Raw genomic sequence first — 17,445 nt, forward strand, 5'->3', positions numbered from 1 at the left:
CCAGACAAAAACATAAAACATATCATTTTAGTAGCCAAATTTAAAACACAAAGCAAGGCTATTATTATATGATTATAGGCTATATTGTTAATAACAAGATGAACCCTAAAAACAATGAGAAATGTAATTTATTTGTGACACAACCCTATCCATATATGCATAAGGCATATGCCCTTTCGTGTCCAGTTGAAGTATTTTGACCCGGTCCGCTGATGAAAGCTGCCGTGGATAGTTGACTTACCGATCCAGTTGCAACAATTTCAAAACCCTAATTACTAATCTTGAATGCAGGAATCAAGATCAACAAACTACTTCGATTCCCTTTTTGGAGTTTTCTACACGACACTACCTACCTGTTTAAATAACAACCTCTCAATCCATCTCAACATCTCCAATATATCCGGAAATAAACCCTAATCGATGCAGATCACCTCGTCATCTTCTCTAATTACACTATGTTGTTTGCAGTGGTGTCGATCTTGATAAGCCCACCACCAATTTTGAACCAATTTCATAAGTTCGATATTCATCGGAAAACCCCCTTTTCTACTCCCGTTTTTCGTACCTTGAAGGAATCTGCAATTGGATATCCGAAATCTGTTAGACTGAAGAAAATGAAGGTTGAGGAATCGATTGAGACGGGGATACTCAGCGGTGGTGGTGGTGATAATGAACGTTTTAGTCCTGCAGTTTCCGCTTTAGAACAGGAAACTTTGATCGATTATGGAGGTGATTCATTTCATCAAACAGTTGGTGGGCTACACACAGTTGTTAATCGTTTGGTTGGTATTGTTGTTTCCTTACATTTATTTCCCCATATCCAAATTAGATTCTGCCAGAAAACACAATAACCTCAAATCATTCATTTGTTTTCGATTCTCTCTTATGGATTGTTGAAATTGCGTATCAGAGTAAATGGGTGGTAGCTGCAATTTTCGGTGGATTCATTCTGTTGAGACACGATGCTCTTGCATTATGGGCTGCAATGGGGTCTGTTCTGAATGTTATACTATCAATCACTTTGAAGCAGATTTTGAAACAAGAACGCCCTGTTTCTAGAGTAAGTTCAGGCCATGGAATGCCATCTTCGCATGCCCAATCCATCTTCTACGCCACCTTAATCTTGATATTGTCAGGTAATTAACATTCTTTTCTACTCGATCATCACTTCATTTAATAACTTCATCTTTTTCTGAAACTTTTATGTGTTTCATCATCATCATCATGTTGTAATGACAGTGATCAAAGGTCAAGGATTGAATGTAGTTACAGGCGTCTTTAGTGTTCTTGTTGTAGCTCTTGGTTCTTATTTCGTAAGTATACTTACATACATTTAAAATTGGATTAATTATTTGTGTAATGCGAATTTGTTTTTAATCAAACTTTCGAATTGGATTATTTATGCAGTCATGGCTAAGGATTTTACTACGATATCACACTACAAGCCAAGTTGTTGTGGGTGCAATTGTGGGGTCCATTTTTTCAGTGTTATGGTTTTCAGCATGGGAAGCGATTGTTTTCAAGGCATATAACTCGATTTTGTGGGTTCGAATTCTTGTAATTGTTGGAGCTTTTTGTTTCTGTTTAGGGTTTATATCACATGTTTTTAGGCATTGGATGAAGGATGAATGATCATATATATATCATATTCTTGTACATTTTTAATAGATCTAAAGAAATCATCCGATCATTAACCATATCCATATCCATATTTTGTTCGTTTTTAAATGTAATTGTAGTGTAGTATTTGGATAGTATTGTACTAAATGATTAACAAAGATGATTTTTATATTATGTCTGATAGATTTTTTTTGAACGGCGAGCATTATATTGACAAATAAAACGAACAACAAGCCCAAGCGAGAAGCTCGAGCAATTACAAAAAACAGTCTAAGATAAGGGATGCGTTCTAAGCATGCCAGACAATAAAATTACATTTAGACTTATGTTTAATCTAATTGAAAGTATCCATACTAATATCATCTGCAATAAACATAGTCGTTCGCTTTACGTTCTTGAAAACAATAGCATTTCGCGTCTTCCATATTATCCATAACATGGTGTAAGATAAAGATATGATCAACACCCTCCTCATCGATTCAACAGAAAGGGCACAGAGAAGAAGATATGGTCATTCCCCTCTTTATAAGATTCAAGGAGGTAAGAATTCTATTTTGAAACAAATGTCACGCAAAACATTTGAAAGGTAGAGAGTTCCCCATGTTGGATTGATTTAGCATCATACCCATCAAATCTTTCACTGAAAATTCCGTATCACCATCTCCTTCCCACTTCCATCTGTCACGTCCATCAAAAAAAGTATACGCAGCCCACCTGTTCAACCATTGCAACAAATTGATCTGTTTCACGACCCCTTCTAAGTTGTCTTGCCCAATCCCAACAGTGGTACATAACATACACATTTTCAATAAACACCCTCTTTTTTAAAAGGCAGTCCGTTTTTTTCTCCACGACATAAAGGTTCAGATAAACATCTTTTAAAACATTGCCACCACACCAATGGTCTTTCCAATAGAGGGTATTATCATCATTTCCCATAGCCCTCTTAAAAAGACTCTCAAAATGTATACCTCTCTTCTCAAACTCACTTCCAATTTCGGATATACTACACCACACACCCTTATAGACTTTCCAGCAATAGAGTTTCCATCAATAAGTTGAACATTGTGAATTGCTTTAATACACGAGCACCAAAAGGAATCATATCTGATTTCTAATCTCCACCACCATTTGGCTAAAAGCACCAAGTTGATTGCGTCAAGGCATCTAACACCTAATCCTCCCATATGTTTTGGGTTAATGACCACATCCCAAGCAACCCAATTTATTTTTCTCATATTTTCTTCACCTCCCCATAAGAAGCGCCTTCTAATACCATCCAACACATTAATCACCTTTTTGGGAGCTCTAAAGAGAGAGGGAAAATATAAAGGAAGACTATTGATAACTGCATTAAATAAAGTTAGTCGTCCACCAAAGAAAGACATTTGACCTTCCAAATTGATAATTTTCACTGATATTTATCAATAATAGGCTTCCAATGTTTAGAAAGTTTCTATTTGCCCCAACTGAAATGTAACTTTTTATTTTTATAGAATTGTTGGAAAAAAAATTAACATTAAATTTTTGAATTTAGAATTACATTACTTTATGAGTTAAAAGCTTTTAAAAACTATTAAAATTTTTTTTTTTTTTTTAGTAAAAGCTAGTCACAAATATCATACTTTTTCACTGGTTGGGTAAGGGATTAAGCCCCTCAGAAGAAAGGTCTTATAATTTTTGTAACATATCATTAGTTTTTTAATAATATATCGTTGTTCCAAAAAAAATAGAGCATTTACATTGGAAAGGTAAATCGAATGGTTTAACGATGCGTACCGATTATATGTTACGTAAAATGTGAAATATTCATTTTTAAGATGTAGAAATCTTTTCTTAAGGGCATGCCATTGTTATACAATTTACCCAAAAACAGAAACTCAAAAAAAGGAAGAAACCAACCGTGGACGGCAGGATTCGAACCTGCGCGGGCAAAGCCCACATGATTTCTAGTCATGCCCGATAACCACTCCGGCACGTCCACAAGTTGTTCTACAATGCGTGATTTGCATAAATATTTGTCAGAGATTTATTTTACATAAACGTTTGCAAAAGGTAGACATGCATACTTAAAAAATATCTATAACATAAAAGTATACAAAAAATAGCTGTTTTTTATGAACATCTCTAAAACAATTTATGATAGTCTATAACGCTTTATGAAACTATAAATCTATTCATATATCACCATTTTCTCCTACCAAATGACTATTAAAGAAACTTTAATACAAATTCCATGAAGTAATATATATATATCTCGGTTTAAAGACTATAAATCGTATTCATATATCTCGGTTTAACTACTATACAATATTATCGTCTCACAATTACTCGTGATAAATTCCATGAAGTGATTTATGTGAGCGTGAGTTTAATCCAATATTCAAATATTATTTCAAGAGCACTCATGAACGTTGTAGCAAACTTTTGCTATGTCTAACGCCTTAGACAATCTACAAGCCAATTCATGACAGTCTAGTCTCATAACCTACTTCCAAAGCATGATCGATTGTGGATAATTTGAATAATCATATTATTCTGAAAATCAAAACATGCAAAAGTGAAACAATAGTAAACAATTGACAAACGATAGTAACTTTACTCATAAATAAAACTCATTTATTCAATCATCAAATGTCAATTACATTTTATCTATTACAAGTTTCTAAACAACTATCTAATCACTAAAACTAATATAGTCATTCAGCCCGATACTCCTAGAATGCTGCAAGTGTTTAACCCTACTCAGTCCCTTCGTAAGGGGATCTGTTGGGTTCTCTTTTGACGATACCCTCTTCACTACGAGGAGTCATTCTTCTACTCGATGTCTTATGAAGTGATATTTTTTAATCGATGTGCCTAGATCTGCCATGATCCATCGGTTCCTTGGTTAAGGCGACCACACCCTCGTTGTCACAGAAAATCTCCATAGGCTCGTCGCTATGTACTCTGATTCGCACGTTGAATCAGCTACGGTCTCCTGCTTGGAACTTTTCCAAGTCACCGCTCCTCCATTCAGGATAAACACCCAGCCCGACTGAAAGCGGAAATTATCTCGGTCAGTCTGAAAATTAGTGTCACTATACCCTTTCACTCTCAAGGCATCGCTCCCACCGAGGGTAAGGTCCCAGTCCTTAGTCTTTCGTAAGTACTTAAGAATGTTTTTTACTGCAATCCAGTGTACTCTACCAGGATTCCCTTGATATCGACTAACCATGCTCAAAGTAAAAGCCACATCAGGGCGAGTACATGTCATAAGACTTTTATTGTCATATGTAGAACTTGAAAGGATTCTATAATCCTACTACAAAGGATATAGATTAAAATCATGATCGCTTTAAAAAAACATATAGTTTTGATCAAAACATAGGAACGATTTCATTAATTTAGTCTAAAAATTTAAAAGGACTACCATAAATCATGATCGCATTAAAAATACTATCTCTGTCCCAAATTGATAGTCCGCTTTTGACTTTTGAAGTTTTTTTTCTTTAATTTTGACCTTAAATATTTTTGTTTTTTATAGATAATACTTTATGCAAAATATATGAATGGATTGTATTTTAAATATTTTTTCATTGTTATAAGTTTTATCAAGTAATATATAACACAAATAAAACTATCTAAGGTCAAAATTGAAGAAAAAAAACTTTTAAAGTCAAAAATGGACTATTAATTTGGGGCGGAGGGAGTAAGACTTTTATTATCATATGTAAAACTTGGAAGGATTCTATCATCCTACTACAAACGTTTTGGATAAACTATAATAGGTATAGTTTATGTATCATTTACGTCTCAAACTTATTTACCAAAGGTTTTCAGTTTAGTTCACGTAAATCTGTTAATGAATAAATTTGTGAGTCATTCCCTTCGGGTTACTTCCAAAGTAACAAAGTCAAAAAGTCCTGTAAATTGTAACCAGAGTCTCTTGTAGAGAGAACGTGATAGTTGTGTATAGATCTATATTGGGTTTGACAAACCCACACCAGAGCTGCTTGCAACAGCTAGACCGGCAGGTCTGTGGTGACAAGTCTCATTTAACGGCGACGCCTGAAGAACGTCGTATTACGAGGCCGTCTATGTCAAGTATGGTTATGATAGCTCACATGTGGTATTAACGAATCATAAGATTTACGGGTTCTAACTTTAAATTAGCGAGTTATGTCTATTTAGCTCACTGAAATTACTTTAAGTATGGAAAAATACTTATACGCCTTCATATCAAAAAGGGTTTTATGTCGATTTAAAATCACTTTTTACATCAACAATTACATACTTTATTGTATACTTTCGGTCTTGGTATTTAAGACTACACATCATTCATTACGGGATTTTTCTCACATCAGAAAGGGTTTTATGCCGATTTAAAACCACTTTTATATTTTTAAGTATGACAAATAGTTGTTCATTTTCGGTCCTGGTATTTAGGACTACATAACTTTTGTAAGGAAAATATTGGATTTTTCTTGGTAACATACATCTCTTTACAAAGATCGATTTTCAAACTCTTACTGTCAAAAGCTTATGAACTCACCAACCTTTGTGTTGACACTTTTCAAAACTACTTATATTCTCAGGAATTCAGTGAAACAGGAAATCAACCACGTTTTGAGGATGGGACGATAAATCGTCGAACAATTCATTTTGTATCATAATGTAATTGATTTGAATCATGTAAACATATACTTTGGTGTAATTTTTTTTCAATTATATTTATGATGGTTGTATTTACTTTGAGCACTATTATACTCGTTGTTGTGATACTCTACATGAAGTCCTCCACCCCCGGACGTTTCCGCCATCCTTGGTTTGGGTGTGTGACATATATATATATATATATATATATATATATATATATATAGAGAGAGAGAGAGAGAGAGAGAGAGAGAGAAAGGCAAAATTTTATTAGAAACCAACTAGTAAGAAACTAACCAAACAAAAACATCAAGAAATAGCAAGCATAGGGCTTTTGAGCCAATCCACATAGTTAATGTTTTTTTAACCTAGAATTACACCAAAACAAAGTTGAGTGACAAAATTATCAAAAAGTTTTCCCATTTTCGGCTTGAGAATCGCAAAAAGCAAGGCATATCGAAATTTCCAAATATGCCACCAAGTCGAAAAAATATACCCTCCACCCACATTTTTGCTTTACCCGAAAGACGAAGTGACATGAACCAAGAGCACCAATCTGAAAATGAGAGCAAATTATGAACATCAAAGCCCTACCAATGAAAAATTTGCACCTGTAACTTCGAAGCGCCGACAAGAAAAAAAACAAATGAGAAGAACTTATCAAAGCAGCATCACAAATCGGGTAAAGCAAAGATGGCACATCAATCCCCTGTCTATCAAGATTAATTATAGTAGGAAGTTTATCCGTAGATAGTCTCCAAGCTAGAATATCCACCTTGATGGGAATCACATTGCACCACCTAGTGGAGTGAGAAGAAACACGTCACATCTTGTCATCCAAGAAAATGTGCGCAGACGACACAGAAAAATACCCATCACCTGTAAGCGACCAAACCCATCTGATAAAGGAGACAATGAAAAATTACCAACTAAAGCCAAAAAGTCTTGCGATTGGGAGTTTCCCCACTCCCCCCTCCCCTAAGCAACCGGCGAAAAGATAACCATAAATACGAATGTTCCAACATATCTTTAACCTGAGTAGACTTACTTAACTCCAAATTATAAATTCTAGATAATTGAGACTTAAAAGAAGAATCGTCATGCCAAGCATCCTCCCAAAATAAAGTAAGAGCAACATCACCAACCTTTTTTTGCAAAACTGAAATAAGTCTATGCCTTTCTCGTACAATTGGGAAGTCACTTTCAAGATATCAATCCAAACAAAAGAGCTACCAGTATGCAAAGAGCACCCAATTAAAGTTTTTTCTTCATGGATCGCCTTAACAACTTTCTCCCAAAGAGCGTCATGGCTAGAAAGAAACCGCCACACCCACTTGAATAAAAAAAACACGATTTAAGGCAAAAAAAAATGCACACCCCTAAACCACCATTATTTTTATGCGTTGGGACTTTCTTCCAAAAAATCCAAGTAATTTTTTGATTCTCTTCTATCTGCACACCAAGAAAAAATTTGTTACACAAAGCTTCAAGACCCCCATGTGGAGATTGTGAGTCACTACTAGAAAATTTGGTTTTAACAAAACGGGTCAAATGTTAACGAACGGGTCAAGTTCGTTGGTTGGTGAGGCAAATTGTTTGCTTGAGATAGCGATGATTTTGGTTGAAGTTCATGTTGAAGATTGATGTTGGTTGAAGTTCATATAGTGATGTTGAAGTTCATATAGCATGTAGGTGGTTAACTAGAACAAACCAAATCAGGCGTGTCACTTTTGTGCCACTAAATCACAATTTGTTAGTAGTGATTCATGTTCCAAGCATCATTATCATCGGTCATTTCAAAAATAATATTTTCTAAACAACATAAAAAATAATGTTTTTTTAATGGCAAAAAAAAATAGTTTAAACAATTTTAAGGAGTCAAGAGAAAACAAAAACATGTTCTTAAAGAAAGAAATTATAGATATGTTGATGACTTGACCGGTAGAGCACATTCAAGGAACATTTAATGAACTAAAAATAAGTAATATTGCTAAATATATATTAGTATTTTCATTTATCGACACCATGATTCTGAGTGGCATTCTTTGCTTTACAAGTTACATGATCTCAATTGGTGAATTGGGATTTGTGGGTTCACTTCAGTTTGTGTTGGATGTCTTCTTGAGTAGACAATGCATCACGATATATGTCACGTAAAATATGCAATATTCAGTTTAACTTATATATGATATTAAAAGCCCTTTTGTCTATAAATAAAAAGAAATCAAGTATGTTAATTGTAATATCACTATTTATGATATTCGGTAAAAAGGCTTTCATTTTACTCAGAAATACAAACTAAAAATATTGAAAAATCGTGGACGGCAGGATTCGAACCTGCGCGGGCAAAGCCCACATGATTTCTAGTCATGCCCGATAACCACTCCGGCACGTCCACGTTTTTGTTTTTATTTCGTTTCATGTGTAAATATACTCTCCTATAGGATGTGGACATGCATATTTAAAAGTAGACCTGGCAATTCGTGTATTCATGTCATGAAAACGTGTCAGCCACGAATTTTACACGATACGATTACACGATGAGAAATAAGCTTTATCTCAAATTTTAAGATGTATTCGTGTCGTGTATTCGTGTCGTGTCGTGTCTCTCACAGATTCGTATCTTCGTGTCTGAAATTGCCAAGTCTATTTAAAAGTATAAAAATAAATTAAAAAAACTATTGTTTGTGAGGAATTTAAAATAATGGTTAAGGCTGTGTGAAACCATAAATATGCCATTATCATCATTCACTCTTATCAAATGTTAGATTATAAATACTTTAGAGAAGTTTAGAATGACGCTTTTATTCAAGTTTTGGGAAAATAGTAAATTGATGTATTTATTCTTTTCTTTAAAAAAGGTTAACATACTTAGAAATATTTTCACTTATACTTCCTGATTATTAGGGATGTCAAAAAACAATTGATGTATTTATTTTTTTTCCTTTAAATAGTAAGTTGATGTATTTGTTTTTTTTCTTTAAACAGTAAATTGATGTATTTGATGTCGAATTACATCGAATATCATCTCTAATAAATGAAAATAATTTTGTCACTTGTGTTCTTCTAATGTATTATGTCACATGGCTTTTTCTTATTATTTTAATTTTTTTTCCAAATGTCATTTTATAGTTTTTCAATTTTTTTAAGTTTCACATAATATTTAAATGTAATAATAAACGCATATTATTTTCATTAATGGAATTCCCTTCTAATTTTAAAATTACTAAATTAAAATATCATTAGTTTCCTTTGTTTATTTATCTAAATTATTTTTCTAAGATGTATTAACTTAACAATTGTATCGAAATGGCATTGCGGTATCAAAAAAAAAATTAAGAAAAAGAAACACTTTAATTTCAATAATTCAATATTTTTCTCATTTTTTTATAAATTCAAACTTCAAATGTTTAGAATTTCATATTTAATTTTTTTAAAATAAAATTATGTAATACATGGGTCTCACATCTAGTGTTATATGAATACTTTATGTGTTATAATAATTTGAATGTGTTTTTGTAATAATTGTGAGTGAAAAGCTTAACATTTTTTAGTTTTGGTTGCATTAATGGGCTAGAAGTCAATTACCATAAGTGGAAAAGTTGTGTTTTAGCTTAAAAGGTTGAGCATTTTGTTGGTTTCTGCATAATGGTGAGCATGTTCTTGTAAGCAAGAGAGGAAAAGGAGAGGTTGATAAAAAAAGATTAAGGTAATTTTGGAGAAGAATCGTTCTTGCAAGATCGGATTTGGGTTTATCACCAAAAGAACCTAATCTTTATAAAGGTAGGTCAAGCTATTTCTCAAGAATTTTTTTGAAGATATTTTCATTTTTTAGATGCCAAGTTGTGATTTTGGTAAAAAAAAAAATAATACTAATAATAAGTGAAATTTGTGTGTTTCTTAGCGAGCATTCTAGGAATATGTTGCATTGCATGAATATAGCATGTTTTCGAAAGCTTTTGGTCAAGAAGAGATCGATGTACTAAAATCTTGTTTTTTTTGTGAAATAGGTCCTAGTTTTCGTGTTCTTGAGAATTCGTTGATGTTTAGCTTGTTTTGTGTCAACTGTCAAGAATAAGTTTAGATTTGTTGCAACATTGTCAAGGAGAAATGGGTTACTTTCTAGGCATGGAGATAGAACAAAAAGGATGGAGAAGTGTTCATCTCTCAAATGGAAGTATGCTAAAGAAATTCTAGAAAACAAACATAATGTATAAATTTAATGCAAGAACATGATACTCTAATGTGTCAAGAGAAAGGAACTATGCTAAGTGTTGCAGCTTCAATGTTTTCTTAATCTTCGGTAGTACCAATTATCATTACCTTTATCATTTTTCATAATCCTAGAGAAAAAAAAAAAAAAAAAAAAAAAAAAAAAAAAAGAAAAGGAAAAATTTAGCCAAAATCCTAATATTTCCAAGAAAAAGCCAAAAATTAAGGAAATAATTCAAAATTTCAAATAGCCAAAAAAAACATATGGCAGCTCTCTGAATTTGGTTAATGTGTTGTGATTTCTTGGTTCATTAACCCGATATATTTAAACCGTAAAAAAAATGAACCTCATTCTCACATTTTCAAGCTCTAGGAATTCTCTTTAATAACTGAAACCGCATTTCCATCTAATAATGTCATATGGGGTCTAATATTTAGTTATTTTGTTTGTATGTATAAGATATTGTTGAAACATCATCGTATTTACAAAACCTTATAGTTAAAGCTTTTAGAACTTGTATTTCGAAGAGAGGAAATTGCACATGGACTTCCATTTGCAATTTTACAAGTATTTAATGCACAATTTGTAGATTAAAGATTTATACAAACTCATATAGGCTTAAAAAAATGAAATGGTAGTTTTGGTAAGAAGAAATCACAGTTGGCCATATGCCACTTGTGATTTCGCTAATTGTAAAATGGCAAAAATCTAAAATAATATATATATATATATATATATATATATATATATATATATATATATATATATATATATATATATATATATATATATATATATATATATATATATATATATATATATATATATATATATATATACTTACTTACGACTAACTTACCAAAATGGAAGCACATTAAGCCATATCGAAACCCATCTGCAATTTAGACTTAATAATGGAACGGGTTTTAAGCTTGATCTGCTCAAAATCCATACAAAATTAATGGTTTTGATCATATTTTATGATTCGTTTACCCGTTAACAACCCATACTCGCTAACCCTTTTATTAAAAGGGTCTGCTATGGATCATTATCGATTTGATCCATTTATGACTCGTTCCATCTAAAATTTTGTAATATAAATTAATTATTAATAAGTTATAATACATTTATCAATCTTCACATGCAAGAGTGGAGGAGTTAGATTGTTAGCCATTTCACTTTAACTTCTCAGTTAAGTTCCTAATCCAAATGGCCAATTGCAGTTGACTCCCAATATAATCAACTCTATAATCTTTGAAATCGAGTAATCGACTGTGAAATCAATATTCCACAATCAAGACTCAAGAGCCAGAAGAAAATGGTGCAATCAAGATTTAAGAACAAGAATAAAATGTTACAATCGAGTGATCAACATTCCATATTCCACACTCCACAATCCATAATCAGGTTTGTTTTCTAATATTCTAACGTAATCAACTCTAGAATCTTTGAAATCGAATCCAATTGTGTGTTTTAATGAATAATTATAGCCTAAACTTAATATTGCAAATGGATCGGGTAAAAGAATTGAAATTTGTTGATCCGTTGGATAAGAGCATGCATTTAATCTTTCAAAACCACGCAGGTTACGGGTCAGGTATGGATCATCATTTGAAGATTGCTTAACGGTTTCCATCAAAGCCGATCTGCTCCAAAGCCGCTCCACTGCCATGCCTAGTTACTCTATTGCTTCCCCAAACACTGTTTGCCACCTTCATAGACACAACCACCTTCAACGATCTTAAACTTTCATAATCTATCAGACAACTTTTGGCATTTTTATTTTTCACAAAAAAAAAGGTTTAAGATTCATCCATACCCATTGAATCGATACCTTCCATTAATTAAGAATTAAGAATATATAATATATCACCCCTATTCTTCATACTTGATCCTCGTTTATATGATTCCAACCCACACGTGTCAAATCAATTCAAGTGGTAGATCGGTAATAATAACGAATTGATACTGAATTACTGATACATTATAGAATATAGAAAAAACCACGTGACAAAAATATATAAAAATTACTTCCTTTTGCTTTTGATTCAACTCAAGAAACCACAAATCCTTCACATCTACCGTTCTTCAGAGTTAAACTTGTTCCACGCTTCCTACACACCACCCAAAAATATATTAATTAATATTAATATTAATATTATTATATTAATATTAATAACAAACCTTGAGAAGATCGAAAACTTTTTCACAAATATACTTCTGTTGAATACTTGCACCACGTTGTTGTAATTTGTCTGGATGCACACAAAGAGTTGCTTTTCGGTAAGCTTTTTTTACAGCGGCAGTAGTAATAACTTCGGTTAAAGGAATCGGTTGCCACCCGCTTTCCGACCCGAGAATCTGAAATTTTATTAATTAATTAATTAATTATTAAATTATAAATAAATTAATTTAATCATAATTATAAATCATACATACATATTGTAAGGTTGAAAGTAATGCACGTAGGTTTCCTTGTTTCCCACTACACCATCTTTTTACTTCAGCGTCAAGACTTTCAGCCAATCTCTGAAAATAAAGAAACACAAAATAAGAAATTAAAAAAATTAAAAATAGGAAAATTTATAAGAGGAATAGAGTTTAAAGATGTTTACGTTTCTTTCTGCTTGTTCTTTTTGGGCAAGAAGATCCCTCATGTTTTTTTCTGCCAATGCTTTTGCCTATATTTATAATAATTTATAATTTATAAAAAATACAAACAAGAAATTTATATAAATAATAATAATAACATACTGCACGATCAGCTGTTCTTTGATGCCTTTCTAAGCGCGCTTTACACCGTTGTGGTGATTCGCTTTCACCTCCTACATACAACACAATATTATTAAAAATATATACATCGCTTTTTTATAAATATAAATAAATAAATAAATAAAACTGAATTTTTTCGAAAATTCATGACATGACAGATTGTACTGCATTTGCATCAGACAGATGTCAATGGAATAAAAGTTTCAAATTTTTGTCAATAGACAGACATGACAAGACAAAACAGGTACAGATCAAACTAGTTTGACCCATCAAATGGGACAAGGTTTTAATTTTTATCCGTCGTATCAATAATATTTTTAAAAAAATAAAAAATCTTTTTTATAGATAAAACAAAAAAAATTGAATATTCTTGAAGCTTATGACATGACATGACAAAACGTTTGTACTGTAATGTAATCGCAGTCTAATGTCAATAAGACAAAAAATTGCAAACTTTTGTTTCATCCAAAAAGATGGAAAAAGGGTTTTGTTTTTTATCAGTCATATATGCAAAAGACATAAATGCCCTTCTCATATGTTAAATATTCTTGAAGCTAAAACACGACAGGACTATGACAGGTCATGACAGAACCTTTGTACCGCAATCACAATCGCAGTCTGATGTCAATAGGACAAAAAGTTGCAAACTTTTGTCTCATCCAAAAAGATAGAAAAGGGTTTTGTTTTTTATCATAAGCAAAAGACGAAAATACCCTTCTCATACCATTATAAGATGATGCATTTTGAGTGGAATATCTTAACCCCATACTTCTAGAATTACTAAACTTATCATCAACCGATTTTTCGGCTCTTTCACGTGCCTCAGCGGTTGCTTTTTCTACCCTTAGCCTACCCTCCATCGTCTTTTCCGCCAATGACCTTTCCCGAGCCTCAGCACATGCTTTTTCTAATCTCTCCCGAGCCTCAGCCAAAGCCCGTTGTCTATACTCGGCTGTAGCGCGTTCCACAGCCGCCCTTTCTGATCTTTCCTTAGTTTCCGAAAACGCCCTTTCACGTGCTTCAAGTGTTGCCCTATCAATTGCCATTCGATCCTTTTCCCTTTCTATTTGTCTCTCTCGTTCTTCTTCTTCTTTTCTCATCCTCTCTCTTTCTCTCTCCATCTTTTCTCTTTCCTTGTTTTTCTCATCATTCTTCTCCATTGATGTTTCTTTCACACTTTGCATATTGTTTATGGGGTTGTTTAGGGTTGCTTCATTTTTTGATACAGAAGTCAACTCATCATCCACTTGGTCAACCACATCTGAAATCTCCTCTATGTTTGACTCAACTTCTTCAGTCAACTCCTCTTCCTTTTCAATTACATCGTTTTCAGAAACCATTTCCTCACTTCCTTCTTTCGTTTCATGTATTGTCTCGTTTTTCTGTGCCACGTCAGCATTTTGTGTTTCCTCTGTTATTATCTCATCTTCTTCATGTAAGATTTTCTCTTCTTCACTTTCATGATCATGATCTTGTTCTTCAGGTGGGCCCACCTGTTCTTCAGATTCCTTTAGTTCCTTCTTGTGTTCTTTCTCAAAAGCTTCTTGAAATGCAGCAATATTATAATCTTCCCACTCATCAGGGGTTTTATTGTAAAATTCCTCTACTAGTTTTACTCCAGGTTTCATGTCATTATCTTTTAGCTGAATTTCTATCAAGTTATCATACAATTCACTTTCATCAGCTTCACTTGTCTTAATTTCTTCCTCATTTTGTTTGCAAGTAATATTATTATGAGATAAAGTATCTTCCTTTATGTGTTCATCTTCCTCATTCAATCCATTAAAAATCTCTCTTTCTTCTACATTTTTAAAATCAAAATCTTCCTTCTGCTCATATGATGATTCAAGTGAAATCTTTTTATTGTGTCTTTCTCTTTCTCTTTCTCTTTCATCCCCATTTACCCTTTCCTTTTTATCTGCTACATTATTCTTTGAATGGATTTGAAGAGCCTCTTTCTTTTTGTTCATCAACTCTTTTGCACTTCTGAGCTTTGCTTGAGCTTGCTCAACTGCATCTTTCATGGCTGCAGCATCTGCAGCAGCAGAAGAACTTGCATCTATCTCAACATCAAAGTAAGGTGGTGATCTGTCACCTCTCATCTTTTCAAAAGCAAATGTTTTAGAAGTTTTCAGTTTTGAATTCCCCTTTTTTGAAGATAAGACAGGTGGAGGCCTTGAGGGTGGTGGTAAGTTTGAAGGCTGAGTTTTAAGGCTGAGATCAGATACAGAAAGATGTGGTTTATATCTTTCTGTGTCATAAACATTATCTAAGGGTTGTGAAAGAGATTTCTTGAGTTGTTTCCTTTCTGAAACTCCACCAAAATGATTACTTGAAGAATCATCATTGTTATTGTTAGCCAATGAGAACAGTTTCTCATTTTCTATTTCATTAGGGACATCAAGAAATTGAGAATCATTTATGATCAGATCTTTTTCTTCTTCAAAATTAGGCTCGGATTGTAATTGTACACCAAATAATTCAATGGGGTCTTCAGTGGATACATGTTGATTCATCTCCATTGAGGCGTAAGGATCTAATTCATCTGATAATGTTTCACTTTCAGCAGGAGTCCTACCACAAGAAAAGAAAGAAAAAATTTGCCATGATTTAAGATTATTCTTGGTTTTATTACAACAAATCTTTGAAGAAATGGAAATGTATGACAAAAAGGATGATAACTATCAAATTATATGAATGCACATAAACTTTATTTATCCTGCTTCAATTAAAAGAAGACTACCCTACTAAAGTTCATGATATTTGTCTGATGCTCATTGTACGCTTGAATGAAGCTGCAGATAATGACAGAAGGTTCAATGAGAATCATGTTATTGGTCCCTAGGTCAAATAATAAAGCTCAAAACCAACTCGGCCCCTACCACCTACCACCTACAGCCACCAGGAATCAACACTAATTCTGCAACTAAACTCCTATCAAACACAGAGGCCTAGTTATAAAGCAATGTAAGATCAACAGTTTTGTTCGGTGCTTTATCAGAGAATTCTTTGTGAACAGGTCCTTGATACGATGAATCTACAAAAATACTTCTACAGACCACAAATTCAGTTCAAAGCAGCATAGCAACGATCATTTCAATGATAATCGGATGCTTGTACTTTGATTATGTGAATTAAAGCATGTCAACGAAGGTAATCAATTGAACATATAAACTAAATATGAGTAGTAAAATTATTCCATACCAAACATCATCCGAGGAATCACCATCCCCAACTTTGGAGATTTTAAACAGTTCTTCATACGAAACTGCAAAATCGAGGCCGTTGAAGCCTCCGAAAACCTCAGAGTAATCAAGCTTAGAGCTCTGCAAATCAAACCAAACGTCGTCGGACTCGTTGCACGGCGGCGGAAGATCTAGAATAGGAATTGAAGAGCCTCGGGAGGCGTGAAAGCCTTGGAAAATCTCAGTGTAATCCTCAAGGCGAGGAGGAAGAGTTGTGGCTCCAAACTTCGGCGGACCACCAAATACGTCGTCATACACTGTCTTATTTCGCGCTCCAAAACCACCAGCAGCGCCACCATTGTCTCTGTAACCCTTCATGAGAACTCAGAATCTCTGTATACGCTCCTATCCTAGGGTTTCACTGTTGGTAAAGCTTTCTCTCTCACGCAGGAACACACAGTGGAAGGTGGGGCTTCGCTTTTGCTTTCACTGTGGGAGGAAGCAGGGGTGTTTCAGTTGGACGAGGTAGACGAGACGAGAGGGGCAAAATGGGAACAGAAAATAAATTCTGAAATTGCAGAAATAAAAAGGACTTCTTTTTGGAGTTATGGACAAGAAAATATTTATGAAAAATAAATAAAATTATGGAATGATGTAAATGAGGAATTTATAAAAGTTGAACAGTTGTAGGCGGGATGTATTCTGGTGGGTGTCACCACATCATAAGATTCTACATAATCTTTGTGTTTTTCACACTTTGTTTTCCTTTTATTTTATTAGGGTCCACCTCTAGAGATATATATAGTAGTTTAAAGATTTAGTCCCTTTATTATACTTCATTTTGTGGATTTTGTACATTTTTTTTTCTTCCTAGTTTTTCTTATATTACAAAAAGTATGAGAAGAAAACTAAAAGGCTGTTTGGTTCGGTGGAATGTAATGGAATTGTGGGGAATTGAAACCCAGTTTCATCGTATTTCAGTGTTTGGTTGAACTTTTTAAGATGAAATTGAATTCTTAA

At 33.3% G+C, this 17,445-nt stretch overlaps 2 protein-coding genes and 2 non-coding genes across 4 annotated transcripts; 1 reads left to right on the plus strand and 3 right to left on the minus strand.

Moving 5' to 3' along the window:
- The first annotated feature begins 179 nt into the window (after positions 1-179).
- LOC111916156 (lipid phosphate phosphatase epsilon 1, chloroplastic) lies at positions 180-1,697 on the plus strand. The gene is made up of 4 exons (XM_023911792.3): positions 180-782; positions 911-1,136; positions 1,240-1,313; positions 1,408-1,697. The coding sequence occupies exons 1-4, from the start codon at positions 456-458 to the stop codon at positions 1,630-1,632; spliced, it is 852 nt and encodes a 283-aa protein (XP_023767560.1). The 5' UTR covers positions 180-455; the 3' UTR covers positions 1,633-1,697.
- Positions 1,698-3,522: 1,825 nt separating this feature from the next.
- TRNAS-AGA (transfer RNA serine (anticodon AGA)) lies at positions 3,523-3,604 on the minus strand. The gene has a single exon. It is a non-coding gene; the product is annotated as a tRNA-Ser (tRNA).
- Positions 3,605-8,571: 4,967 nt separating this feature from the next.
- Positions 8,572-8,653, minus strand: TRNAS-AGA (transfer RNA serine (anticodon AGA)). Its single transcript has one exon. It is a non-coding gene; the product is annotated as a tRNA-Ser (tRNA).
- A 3,631-nt stretch (positions 8,654-12,284) lies between these two features.
- On the minus strand, positions 12,285-17,041 carry LOC111916157 (auxilin-like protein 1). Its single transcript, XM_023911793.3, has 7 exons — positions 16,445-17,041; positions 13,965-15,814; positions 13,223-13,293; positions 13,084-13,149; positions 12,908-12,997; positions 12,653-12,829; positions 12,285-12,582 (listed from the first exon to the last, which is right to left on the minus strand). The coding sequence occupies exons 1-7, from the start codon at positions 16,801-16,803 to the stop codon at positions 12,547-12,549; spliced, it is 2,649 nt and encodes an 882-aa protein (XP_023767561.2). The 5' UTR covers positions 16,804-17,041; the 3' UTR covers positions 12,285-12,546.
- Positions 17,042-17,445: the final 404 nt, after the last annotated feature.

The sequence above is a fragment of the Lactuca sativa genome, chromosome 3, assembly GCF_002870075.4.
Source record: "Lactuca sativa cultivar Salinas chromosome 3, Lsat_Salinas_v11, whole genome shotgun sequence".
NCBI lineage: Eukaryota > Viridiplantae > Streptophyta > Magnoliopsida > Asterales > Asteraceae > Lactuca > Lactuca sativa.

Excerpts from the sequence above, each read along its gene's own strand:
- LOC111916156 (XM_023911792.3), top strand. The coding sequence starts at position 456 with ATGTTGTTTGCAGTGGTGTCGATCTTGATAAGCCCACCACCAATTTTG. Across the intron at positions 1,137-1,239 it reads CTTAATCTTGATATTGTCAG|TGATCAAAGGTCAAGGATTG; the intron begins GTAATTAACATT and ends TTGTAATGACAG. Across the intron at positions 1,314-1,407 it reads TAGCTCTTGGTTCTTATTTC|TCATGGCTAAGGATTTTACT; the intron begins GTAAGTATACTT and ends TTATTTATGCAG.
- LOC111916157 (XM_023911793.3), bottom strand. The coding sequence starts at position 16,803 with ATGAAGGGTTACAGAGACAATGGTGGCGCTGCTGGTGGTTTTGGAGCG. Across the intron at positions 15,815-16,444 it reads GATTCCTCGGATGATGTTTG|GACTCCTGCTGAAAGTGAAA; the intron begins GTATGGAATAAT and ends TTCTTGTGGTAG. Across the intron at positions 13,150-13,222 it reads AAAGAACAGCTGATCGTGCA|GCAAAAGCATTGGCAGAAAA; the intron begins GTATGTTATTAT and ends TTATAAATATAG.